The sequence below is a fragment of the Zymoseptoria tritici genome, chromosome 4 (assembly GCF_000219625.1).
Source record: "Zymoseptoria tritici IPO323 chromosome 4, whole genome shotgun sequence".
Lineage (NCBI taxonomy): Eukaryota > Fungi > Ascomycota > Dothideomycetes > Mycosphaerellales > Mycosphaerellaceae > Zymoseptoria > Zymoseptoria tritici.
The window spans coordinates 1,513,196-1,526,214 of NC_018215.1; the positions used below are offsets into that span (position 1 = coordinate 1,513,196).

Consider the following 13,019-nt stretch of genomic DNA (forward strand, 5'->3'; position numbering starts at 1 on the left):
GAAACCTCCATAATTACAGTCGCAGGTGATCGCACTGCTACTAAAATCAGCGTCATCGACGCGAATCAAGAAACCATGTGATCAAAGCCTCACACTTGAGCTTCTACAAGGTCGATGCCAGCTTCCACGCCTTTCATGACGCCAATTCCGGAACGGCCGACTCTTCCCTCGATGCGTTCCTTGCCCTTCATCAACACGTCAGCCACGTCTCGGCCAACTTCTCGAGACACTCGCCCGAATCGGCGACGAGATGCCTGCCACAAACGTGGTAGCCACAAGAGCCAAGATTTCGACACAAATCGGGGACTCTTTCGTGACAGTCGTGCGAAAGCTGTCGCTTCGCAAATCAGAGCACTTCTCGAACGCGTGGACGTGATGATTCACTCACAAGAAGTCTTACCAAGATCTAGCCCCGCTAAACACTAAGACTAGTCTGCGGAGAACGTTTCGGCACCGTGTCGATATCCGACACGCGTGGCCGAGATATCAGACCCGAATGGCTGATCACGCTCAGGGAGTCTCCGCCTGACGTTCCGCCAGATAGAGATGAGCAAGCATGCGAAATTCATTGTGCGCGAGTTCGCGACTGATGAAGCAACATATTGAAGCAACGTGTTCAAGCTGTATGGGTTCTGTCGCTGCCCGCTTTTCGATCGAGGCTTATGCGTTTTCGTCATCGTCAGGGATGAACGTGCTGTGAAATCGACCGCGAGCGATTACGAGCAATGCAGTGTCAACACTCAACAGTGTCACATCATCGTGAAGAGATAGCCATCTTTGCTGTTGAGATGTGTGCTTGCGTATTCCATTTTATCAGGCGAGGTCAGGGACGAAAGACTGGACAGTTGGCAGTCCAGGTTGAATTTCAGCACATCTGCTGGTCTTTGTGTATCGATAAGCGTTGCAGTAGAGAGCGGTTCGTGGGGCGGGTAAGTGCACAGGCGAGTTATTATTTGCTATCAAGAGTACCTGACCATACCTCCATCCTTCCGCTCAAACTGCAACACTCCAAACCAAACCAATCAGGTCCACCTCGTGCGGTGCAAGTAATACGGCAGCGTAGAGACACATTGCCGACAAGACCGTAAGAGCAACGTTCCTGGTGCACATCTCCCCGATTTTCCGCGCAACTTCCACCATACAGGCATCGCTCGGTTGGCTTTGATGGTGCATTTTGAGCGGAAGCACGGAGGTATTGGAGTGCATCAAGTCGATGGCGTCGGAGAAGACGTCGCCAGATAGAAGTGGTGCTCACGCTATGCACGGATCACGTAATGCAACGTTCTCGAATTCTTAGAACGTTAACAACTATAACATTCACCAAACTTCTACGAATTAATGTGCAACAACTATAGCTCTAATTAACAAGGCGTTAGACGAGCTAATAGAGAACAATAGAAAGAATATTTAGTAAATTGTAGATAAACATATAGTGCACCGGACGACGTTATAGCGCCGCTCTAAAAAGCTAACTAATTTAGCGAGGATACGTAATAAGAATAACTTAATTCTTTTACACTAATAAGAACGTACCCTCGTATAATATATTAACACCCTTATACGTAAAGGCATTCTACCGACACCTACTATACTTAGATCCTTCGTCTACGACATTATAAAGGTCTATCTAAGCTACTACTAGGTCCTACGATTCGTACGTTAATATAAGGATTAGATCGATTTACGATACCTTAATCTACTAGATAAGAGTAGGAAGAAGGTAGACTCTATAAGGCAATATAAGGCATACTACAACTATAATAGCATTGCTAAGGCTTAAGTAAGGATTATTAGATCCGTACTATGTAAGGTTAGTCTCTAGTCTCGTAACTGTAGGAATAACTAATGCTTAGCGCAGCCTACACGTATACCTTACGAAGGGCTCGCGTCTATATACTAAATTCTATAAGAATTAGTCTTACCTTTTATCTACGGATACTAGGCGTTCTATATATTACTATATACCCTTTTACCTTTACAACAACCTATTAAAGAGCAAGATTAAGTAGTATAATATAGAGCTATATAATACGTATAATATAGACGAGAAGGGCTTTATAATTAGGGTCCTTTAGAAGATACGGAGAGTCTTCTCGAAGTAGAAACATACCTTAGGTCGGCTTATTAGCAATATCTAAGATAGTAGTCGTAAATAGATAACCTTAGTAGCATTAATCTATACTAATAGCACCTTACTGCCGCCGGCATTAATATATAAGGCTATAACTAGTAATATCTAATCCTTATAGCTATAGGACTTCGACGTAGACGAGTACTATACATTCTTTATATCCTTACTAAACGGCTAGACCGATAACAACCTTAGGCTCTACTAGCTTACGAAGGTATTCGAGCTATTTACGAGGTATAAGGCTAGCAACAGAGGGTATAGGTTACTAGTAATTAATAGCTATAGCTTATACGTAAACATAGCGTTCCTTTAGTATTACCTTAACTATCGGATATTCGTAGTAGTTTATCTACCTTATTTAACAAACCGCCTATAGCCTCTTAATGTTAGTCTCTTTAGTATATTAGCTAGCTACTACTCCTTAGAGCTATTACGGTTTATATATTACTCTAAAGGGCTCTTAGCGGTTATAAAGCGTAACTTCTTCCGGTTATTTTAGCTAGCCTATAAGAAGGCATTTATACTAGCTAATATAGCCTCTAGCTTTTATAAGATAGGCCTATATCTACTAGATCTATTGCTTATACTATCGAAGTTTAAGAAGCCTTTAAAGGCTAATAAGGGTACTAACACGAGTAACGAGAGCGGCTCCGGTTTATCTAGACTATATATAGCCGATATAGAGACTTCCGTTATCTCTACGAGTAATTAGTAACATATTAGGGCCCTTCTAAAGGACGTTATTTAAGAGGCAGTTAAGGGCTTAAATAAGACAGAGTTTTAGAAGCTAAGCAATACTGTTCTTAACCTCTAAACCGAGAATTACCTCCATAGGAGCGAGAATAATAGCCTCCGGTAATACTTTAAGTATAAGAAGTAGAAACGATAACGTAGTAAGCTATTACTATCGATTCCTTATAACTAAGCTACTTAGTTCTATTTACTAGCTAAACTATAAGCTAGTAAGGCATTGCTCGCTTAGAAGGAGGCTAAGAAGGTCGCTAAAAAGTAGCGTAAGGAAGATAATACTATTACGAAGAAGGTAGAACAACAATTAAGAGCTAAATAGCGGATATAAGCTATAGCAGACCGATAGTATAAAGCGGCTTAAAGGGCTAGATAGAAGGCTATATAGAGGGAGACTAAACAGGCTAATTTATAGCTAAATACTAACCTCTAAGCCTCTACTCGTAAAGTAAGCCGTCTACTACTACGAGTAAGATAGCCTAAAGCGTAGGTAGTAGCTAAAAAGTAGCTAATCGTCGTATTAAAGGTGCCCTTATACCGGAGGGGGGGTGCATAGACAGCTAAATCCTCCTAGCCTCTAATACGTATAACATTAAGGCAACGACTTTAAGCTGCTTAGAGCTAATAGATATAATTAATACGATAAATTTAAGCTATTAAATACCTAGTTGTAACTACTAGTTGTAAAGATATTAGCTATTAAAGTAGTGTAGTAAATAAAGCTATGCTCTTGTGAGAACGTTGCATTACGTAATCCGTGCATAGCGTGAGCACCACTTCTATAAGCTCGAGTCTAAAAATAGGATCCTGGGGATCTTAGCTTTTTGTTACCCATTTCAGGCACAAGCACACCTGGCCTCAATCCATGAATGAGATGAGGCGATCCTAGATACGACATGTCGTGACTTTGGCATGACAAGATCACACTTTCGAAGCCCTTGGCCAGACAATGCGTCGCGTAGAGGCCGTGGCTCAATCAGCCGGACCTCGTCGCATCTAGTGGAGAAAGGATCTCGTCGAACGCTTGGAAGCCCACGAAGATTGCCCGTCTGATTGCAGCCTCTGCTCCAGATCCATCACAATGTGGAAGCTCGTCGACTTGACAGACGAGCAAAAGCACCTGCGCCGCCAGAAGCTCGATGCCTACGGCCAACTCGCACAATTCTCCGCTCTCGTTCCTCTTCTGGTTGTCCTGCTCTTCTCTCTCGTCACATACTCGAAGCGGAAGTTCTGGTCGGATAATGACATCCTTGAGCCGCCTAGCTCGCCATATATCAAGCATGGACGAACGGGCTTGAGAGCGAAGGCACGTACGGTTGAGATCTCATGGAGGAGGTTCGTGTGGTGGTGTGGAGGTGAGGTAAGGGTCGGTCGATGGGCAATGGGGAGGAAGGGAGATGTGCTGGGTGGAGTGGCTTGGGGTCTTTGGTTGGCCTACTTGTCTGTTGTCGAGACGGGCGATGGTGGGTGCACCTCTTCAGTATATGTCTTGGTGAAATGTATCAAAACGCTGACTTTTTCCAGACTACTTTCACCTCACAAAACGTCTTGGCGCCATCGCCGGCTCTCAACTTCCATTACAATACCTCCTGGCCATGAAGACGCCCTACTCTCCCATGACCTCCATCTTCCGTCTCCGTCCATCCGGTCTGCTCGACATCCACCAAACCCTCGGCCGCCTCATCGCCATCTTCATGTACGCCCACGCCGCTCTATACCTCAACTTCTACATCCAATCTTCGATCTTGCTCTCCAAGCTCACCCAATTCTACATCGTCTGCGGCGTCCTCGGCGTCCTGTCTTTCACCGCTATCAACATCACTTCCATGACCACATTCCGGACCTACAGCTACAGGCTGTTCTACACAATCCACGTCATCTGCGCTTCAGCTCTACTACCGTTGTTGTACTTCCACGTTCATCACATCCGGATTTACCTCTACGAAACTCTGGCCATCTACCTCTTCTCAAATGCAACTCGTTTCTTCGCGACGAAGACATATCACAACGCCACGATCCGTCTCCTTCCAGGCACGACTTTGCTGGACATCTCAATCCCTCTTCCAGCCAGCGGCAAGGAAAAGTCCACCTGGCAGCCCGCTCAACACGCCTACCTCTCTTTGTCGGGCTATCCTCTCCTCCGAAACATCCGCTCCAATCCATTCACGAACGCCAGTTTACCTGCCTCAGACTCCAGACTACATTTCCTCGCCCGCGTACTCTCCGGTCGAACGGCACGGCTTGCAGCTCAAGCTTCCACCGGCTCGTCCATGTCCGTGTCTATAGAAGGACCCTACGGCACGTCCAGTCATGCGGATGAGCTGCTGCGATGTGGAAGAGTGCTGTTCGTTGCAGGCGGCGTGGGTGCTACGTTTGTGGTGCCGCTGTATCGCCAGCTATTGGGCGATTTGAGTCCTTCGCCGGGAAGTGAGAGGCGACAGAAGGTGAAGTTTCTGTGGGTGGCGAAGAAGAGAGAGGAAGTGCTGTGGGCGATGGAAGAAGGAGGAAAGGGATTTGTGGAAAGGTTGCAAGTGTATGTTACTGGACCAGGGATGACCGTCGATGCTGGTGCAAGGGAAGAGGCTCAGTTTGTGGTTGGTGGCGAAGAAGGAGAGGATGGAATAGAAATGGAGGAGAAAAGGAATCTGTTGGAAGAACAGGATGTGGATGGAAAGGATGCAGAGGGATTATACGTCAGCTCAGGCAGGCCAGACTTGAGGAAGGAAGTCGAGGAATTGTTCTCGCATGGTAGCGAAGAGAGGGTTGCCGTGGTGGTATGTGGTCCGAAGAGTCTGGCGAGGAGTCTGCGGGATCGTGTATCTCCTTATGTGCACAAAGGGAGATATGTAATGTTCTGGGAGGAATCATTCGGAGTATGAGGAGCAACTCAATGTGTTCTCCGCAGGGTCATTCGTGTGTGATCAGAATTGGCACATCGTACTCTGGCTCTCGATGAACATTTCCTCTTTACTCTGCCGTAATGCCTCGGTACCTCGCTAACCTTCATGAACCCAACCTGCAAAGGTCATAAATTAGACAGTGTGCAATACACGAGAACTTCGACATCAACCCAGCCTCGTTTCCTCCCGACTGCCAACCCTCCGCTTCAAACTTCGAATCGCGGTATTGAAGCTCTTCATCAATGGATTCGATTGAGACTCATACTCGACATCCGTCGACCGCGAGACTTTTGTCGAATTCCAGTCCCGTGCATCAAGCGCATTGATACCTCTCTCTGGTACTTGACACGCCCGTGGCGCCTCAGTCTCTTCGTCTCTCCCCACCTTGATCTCAGGCAGCGGCTTGTCCAACTTCATCATAGGCGAACGCATCGGCAATCTGCTCTTCCTCAACGTCGGTGCAGCTGACAGATTTCCAAGGACTGGTGACTCCGGTCGCGGGACGTTCTTCTTGACAGGCGAGGGATGGGCCTCGCGGTCAGGACGAGTCTTGACTGGCGAGAAACGCATGCGAGGAGGGAGAGATAGAGGGTGCATGGCTTTGGCGTTGGGGCCGAAATCTGGCTGGCGGGGCGCTGCGTATTCTCGTCGTGGGACTGGAGGCGAGAGCGTCTGTGGAGTCATCGGGCTAACGGGCGATGGGTCTCGACGGTCGGGAGACGTGGACATGATGTCGTCGATGTCCTTTACCCCTGATGGTAGCGTGATACCAAGCTCGCGGAGTTGGTCTAGGAGATGAATCAGTGACGGCGTCGACTGATGGCGGCTTAATCAGACATACTCCCGGTGCGAAAGTTGTACTTGAACGTCGCATACGGCTGGTCGATGGGATCAAGCAGAGCGTAGGTGTACATCCGCTTCGGCTCGCCTTTTCTCATGCGGCCGGAGGTGGCGATACTGGAAGGTCCTCGTCAATGACATCGTTCTTGCCCGCATAATGATAGTCTTAGTGTCCAACGCACCTGAAGCCATTCTCCTTCTCATCCCCGCTCATCTTGAATTTCTCGTACTTGGGAGGCTCCCTCTTTCTCGCGCGACTGCGGTATACTCTCAACTCGAAGCTGCCACTCCTTCTCGCTCCGACATCCGTAGTTGGGAAGAAGAAGGCTCTCTTCTCAAGCACCTGTCTGCCCTGGAAGTCTTGACCGCCATCGTACACACCGAACGCCAGTCGTCCCTGGAAGTCATTTTCCTCTCCAACACCCCAGCTCAGCAGACACTGACCACGGACAAAGAGCTTGAAGTAGTAGAAAGAGACGTGTCCATCTGGAACAGGGCATGCGTAGTGTATCCAGAACCTGAGTGAAGGGCGGAGTGGTCAGCGAAGTTTTGGAAGCCTTGTTCGGTCAGGAGCTGATCAGACATCCTGATAGCAAGCTGAGGGAGTCTTCCGCCTCACTTCACTTACTGCGAGCCAGGATAGATAGGCACATAGACGGTGCTTATGCGAGGCGGTTTCGGGGTGCTGGGAGAATCCTTGGGTGGTGCGCTTGAGGACCCGTCTGTCGGTGGCTGTAGGCGGCGAGGCGGGGTTTCGAATATCGAGGGCGGCGCGACGAATTCGGGTATTGTGAGGGCATCGTACTGCGATTTGAGAAAGATCGAAAAGCCTTTGATGAAAGGTCAGCCGGACATTGACAATTGAAAGCGCAGACTGAGACTGGGCGCAACTCGAAAAACAGACCCGAGGCGAGCTGCGGGGCTTCTTTCGATCAAAGGACTTACCACGGTATTTCGGCATGGCTCGAATGCGTCTTTTGCTAATGTCGGTGTTTGTCCTCAAGAATGTCGTGGGCAGGCGCGACGCGGTCGTTGCGCTCACACCAAACACGTGGCTTGGCGCTGCGTGGGAGCATTGAAATGTTATCCACAACAACTCACAGTCAATACAGCCCGGGTATCATCCTGGCTCTTCCTTTGACAGTCTCTGTGCCAAACTTGACCGCGTACCACTTCCTCGTGCCATTGGCAGTAACACCCAAATTCACCGCCACAAAGACCAGCGCAGAGACCAATGTCCAATTCAGCCACTCTCCTTCAGGCGCCGCCAGTATGGACAGTGACAAGTATATCAGGCACTCGGCGAAGTAGTGCGGTGTGAGCGACAAGTTGAAGACTGGATGCTCTGGCAGCCTGTATTCAATCTTCATCTCGCCCTTTGCTGTCCTTCGGGGTTTCTTCAGGGACGCAAGATAGGCGTGACAGTCGTGCTGCACACCGGATGCGAGGATGAAGATCAGAATGCCGATGCAAGTTCGGATGCTTGGCCCCTTGATGGTGAGGTCTTTCGTTGAGAAGCTGTGCGCTTGCAGTGCTGCTGTGGGTCCGTCAGTGCTCGTCAGCGTGAGACGGGGTGAAGAAACATAGGTAACCCACCAGATCCTTCCACCCAGACTGCAACGCTGGTAGCCACGTAAAAGAGGAGGCCCAACGCCCAATGACCAATCCACATCTTCGACTTCGAGGGAGCCGACAGGACGAGGCACTCATACAGCCTGCGACTACCTTGGATGAACATCATAAGCCAAATCACAGCAACTTGCTCGAAACTCATCGTACATTGTCGATGTGCTAGGTGTTGGGCCACTGTACGGAATGCCGGCCCTTGGAACACGACCTCTGACGCCCAGAAGAGCGAAAGCGAGACAGAGACGGCATAGAATGAAGTGAACCAGCTGTGCGGCACACAGATCTTAGCAGCAATGTCTAGCAATGCATGAAAAGCATGCCAGCTCTTAGACTGCGCTTCTGGAGCCTCAGTCTTGGCCTTCGCCGCGCGAGGACCATATGCCAAAAATCGAGTGCGCAAAGGAGGTATAGAAGATATCAACAATACCTACAGACCATCAGCCATCCTAGCAGTCTGCAACTCTTTATCTGAATGGCGCTCACCAGCAATGCAGCACTGAGGTATATCGCACGCAATAGTAGCACCGCATCTAGCATCGTGATCGCAGTGTATGCGCGTCACCGGTTGTATGTCGAACACGACCTTGCAGCGCCTGGACCTGAACTCCTCACGACTGGATGCCCTGTTTTTCCCTCGCTCTTGAGATACGACGTCTAGCGACCCTCGGTAAGGCGCGTCCAGTACTGTTGTGTGCTGCTATTCTCGCGACGATGACAGAGGCTTCTCTTGGTAGTGCTCCAACGGGACGGTATAGTTCGAGACACCGGTCGACAATGGCGATTCGGACTGTTCGCACAAGCGAGGCGTTTCAAGATTCTGCAGATGATCGCTGTTCTCACGGCGTTACACACGTTTACACGGAAAGTAATCACAGATGGTTTGCAGATGAAGTTGTGAAGTGATTTTGAGTTTCCCCACATCTCAGGCGCAGGGATTCGCGACGTCTTTATCGATCTGCTTTCACATGCTGCATTCCCTCATCACTTCCGCTCTTTGACCGCGACATCACTCACCACCCATCCCACGACCGCGCTGGACCGCTGCCACCGACCCTTCTACGCGACAGCGATGCCACGATAACAACTAACATCATGTCGCACAGTCTATCCTCCCTCCTAAATCCCCCGCAGGATGCCGAGTCCACCTCAGCGGCTCCAACGCGTGGGGACTCGCTACCTCCTGCTCATTCATCGCCCAACCAGAACGACCCATCTTCCGGTTCGAGGCGATTAAGCCAACAGCAGACTCAGCACCAGCACGTGTACTCGCAGTCGACAGATCAGGAGGCAGCGCAAGCATTGGCTTCACTATCGCAAAGTCCAGCACCACCTCCAACACAGTGGCATGGATATAATGCCGACCAGTCGGCTGGCGATGCGCAGCAGTCTGGCGACAGACGGCCCAGTGGATATGGAGATCCTATGCAGCTACCACCACCTTCTACGAACGGAGCACCGGCGCGCAGGATGAGCTCACCTACCCTCGGCCAAAATCGCGTCGCATCTCGTTCACCTGAGCAGCAGCGTGTATCAATCGTATCGCCTGAGGGTCAGTCAGACCTCACTTTGCCGCCACTTCGGGGCCTTGCGCCGCCGGCAGATCACATGTCAGGATCAGGACCTTCACATGCGGAGTCGAGGCCTGTGGATGAGGATCGAGGCTCATCACCAGCGATCATAAAAGAAGAAGCTGCACTCACACCACAACCATCTTCACCAGTTGATGCTCGTCGACCTGAAATGGAACAACATACCTCCAAGGCAGTGTCTTCCCTGAAGAACGAACATGGCCTGCGCACGCAGTCTCCTTTGCGAGAATCTTCAGTTCCAGTGCCAACGACCGAAATCGCGTCAGCAGAACTGCCGCCGGCAGCCTCGAAGAAACGACCTGCGCCGAAGAACAAGAAAGGGACTGCTACTACAATGAAGAAGGCGCCACCTTCGAAAAGGCGCAAAGTCGAGGTCAAGCGGTCAGTGACACCATCTTCGCGACCCTCCAAAGTCTCCGGCGGCGTGAAGAGCAATAGCCACAAAGGGACACCAGCGAATTCGTCTCCAGCGCCCTCCGCGCAGTCCAACTCGGAAGAGCAGTACGACGACGATGACGATGAAGACGGTGATGAGCGGGACACCGACTTGTATTGCATTTGTCGGAAGACGGATAACGGCTCATTCATGATCGGCTGCGACGGAACATGCGACGACTGGTATCACGGCAAATGCGTCGGCATAGCAGATCGGGACAAGACTCTGATCGAGAAATACATTTGTCCAATCTGCACACAGGCTGGCATTGGTCGGACTGCTTGGAAACGCATGTGTCGACGAGGTGGCTGCCGAAAGGCTGCGCTTGTAGGGAAGACGAAGCTTGGTGGTCACGGAAGCAAGTACTGCTCTGAGGAATGTGGCCTGCTATACTTTCGCGACATGGTCGCCCGCACCCGCGGAAACGAGGAGGGCTCAAGTTCTCGTTCTGCTCGAAAGAAGGGGAGCGTGGACAACGGAGAAGACGATTTAGGCTCTCGTGGTGGACCGCTTGCTGCAGGTGAAGTCAAGGCGCTTCTGGACGTATCTACCACCGCAGACGAGTTCCGGAAGCTTGGCGATGGGGTATTGAGTCCTCCAGCAACGCCGAACGGCAATGATCAGACTGAGAAGAGCAGTGCATTCACGGAGACGGAGGAGACGGCTCTTCAACGAATTCAAGGGGACAAGGAAGAGGCGAGAAGGAGACATGTCTTGTTGAAAGATCGAATGCGGTTCGTCACGCTAGTGAAGCAAAATGCTAGCCGCCTGGCTACGGCGAAGGAGCTAAAGCCAAAGGACTTCTGCGGATACGACTCGCGTTTGGAGTGGACAGAGGAAATGTTTCAAAAGTGGAGGACTAGCGCTACTGGTCAAGCTGTATTCGAGCAGGACACGCTCGCGGTGGACGTCAAAACCGAGAACGGAGACGCCGTGATGGAAGACCAAACCTTGGCAGCCGAGATCTGTGACCGCAAAAAGTGCGCGAGACATTTTGAATGGGCAAAGTTGGCGATTGACGACTTGCGCTTCGGGATGAATGACAATGGCGATCGTATGCGCGCGCTTGATCGTGAGGAAAAGGAGATTCGAGAGAGAGCGATTCTGAGAGGGAAGGCTGGATTGGGTCTGAGCGGGGAAGGGAGTGTCGAGATGCATGAAGTCGGGCTGATTGCACCAGGGACGGGGAGCGCTGACAAGGTGGCTGTCGGGGCTGAAGTCGGTCAGGCTGCATCTCCTCTCCCGCCGACGCCGCCGACGACGAATGGCGTTACGGACCTGCTTCCGATGGATGCTGTCGAGCCCATCGGCGAGGATGTGGCTTGAGAAGTGGACGGTCTGGTCTAGGCGACATTGAATGTTTTCGATTGAGACACGGCCTGCAATTTGGCGAGAGAAATGGAACTCTATCTATCCAGCATGTCACGTATTTGCCGCGATAACGACACTGTCGACTAGGTAGGTCCTGCACAAACGGTGCTCGTCGAATGCGGTATTGGACCTCCGCTCTTGTCCTCGAATTACAGAGTCAAAGCCAATCGAGCGAAACCTGCACGGCCAAAGTTCGGGAGTAAGGTAGGTATCCGTGGTACGACAATCTCATATGCCTTTCCACGATGTATCTTGCTGTTATCGCTTCAATCGCACCGGACAAAGTGCACCTGTGTGGCTCAGCAGAGTATGCAGTTCAAGTGGAGCACGAAGGTAGCATGAGGCAGATATGCACACATGCTGACCATGGTTTTGGTGAGCATAGATCCGGTGCCTCAAGCCGACGTCAGAAGTCGCTTACGTTAGAACAATAACCTTACACCAGAACAATAACCTCACACCGCCAGAACAATAAAAGGATCTCGGAGGAGCGCCTGAGTAGGAGGTAGACCATCAACCCATGTTGCAGACGTAAGATAGAAGGGGGGCCTATGCTGTGCACGGATCACGTTATGCAACGTTCTTACGAGAGCATAGCTTTATTGCAAGCACTACTTTAACAGTAATTATTATTACAACTACGAGTCTAATAAATATGCTATATAGCTTAAAATGATCGTATTAATTATATTTATTAGCCCTAAGCAGCTTAAAGTCGCTACCTTAATATTATACGTATTAGAGGCTAGGAGGATTTAGCTACCTATGCAGCCCCCCTCTACAACGAGGGCACCTTTAATACTACAATTAATACCGGTTTATCTACTGCCTTCCTTCTGTAGCGCTTAGCTAGCTGTGCTATGCGAGTAGAGGCTCTAAGGTCGGTATTTAGCTATAACTTAGCCTTCTTCGTCTCTAGTAACGAAGCCTTCTTAGCCTTCTTCTACGCTACTTTAGCTACCCTGTCGGCTATAGCTTATATCCGCTGTTTAGCTCTTAATTGTTTATCTACCTTCTTTAATATAGCATTAGCCTCCTTCTTCTTCTTTTTAGCGACCTTCTTAGCCTCCTTAGTAGCTAATAGCTCCTTACTAGCTTATAGTTTAGCCGGTAAATAGAATTAAGCAGCTTAGCTATAAGGTATAGCTATTAATAGCTTGCTACGAGTACGCTTCTGCTTCTTAGCCTTTAGTAATTTACGTAAGCTATAGCTCTCGCTCTTAAGGAGCTAGTATTAAGTTTAGAGGTATAGGAGGGTGTTATTTAGCTTCTAAATGTTCCTCTTGTTAGCGTCCTTAACTGCCTTAATTACTACGTCCTTTATAAGGGCTCTAATCTGCCGCTAGTTGCTTAAGGATATTATAGAGGTCTTAGTA

The 13,019-nt window shown here is 49.7% G+C and overlaps 3 protein-coding genes across 3 annotated transcripts; 2 read left to right on the plus strand and 1 right to left on the minus strand.

The window, feature by feature from the left end:
- Window positions 1-3,959: 3,959 nt before the first annotated feature.
- On the plus strand, window positions 3,960-5,757 carry MYCGRDRAFT_41234 (uncharacterized protein; the record flags this gene model as incomplete). The annotated part of the gene is made up of 2 exons (XM_003852956.1): window positions 3,960-4,341; window positions 4,403-5,757. The coding sequence occupies 2 exons, from the start codon at window positions 3,960-3,962 to the stop codon at window positions 5,755-5,757; spliced, it is 1,737 nt and encodes a 578-aa protein (XP_003853004.1).
- Window positions 5,758-7,721: 1,964 nt separating this feature from the next.
- MYCGRDRAFT_40170 (uncharacterized protein) lies at window positions 7,722-8,784 on the minus strand (the record flags this gene model as incomplete). The annotated part of the gene is made up of 3 exons (XM_003853354.1): window positions 7,722-8,155; window positions 8,215-8,674; window positions 8,731-8,784. The coding sequence occupies 3 exons, from the start codon at window positions 8,782-8,784 to the stop codon at window positions 7,722-7,724; spliced, it is 948 nt and encodes a 315-aa protein (XP_003853402.1).
- A 930-nt stretch (window positions 8,785-9,714) lies between these two features.
- Window positions 9,715-11,598, plus strand: MYCGRDRAFT_92586 (uncharacterized protein; the record flags this gene model as incomplete). The annotated part of the gene is made up of 1 exon (XM_003852957.1): window positions 9,715-11,598. The coding sequence occupies one exon, from the start codon at window positions 9,715-9,717 to the stop codon at window positions 11,596-11,598; it is 1,884 nt and encodes a 627-aa protein (XP_003853005.1).
- Between the last annotated feature and the right edge of the window lie 1,421 nt (window positions 11,599-13,019).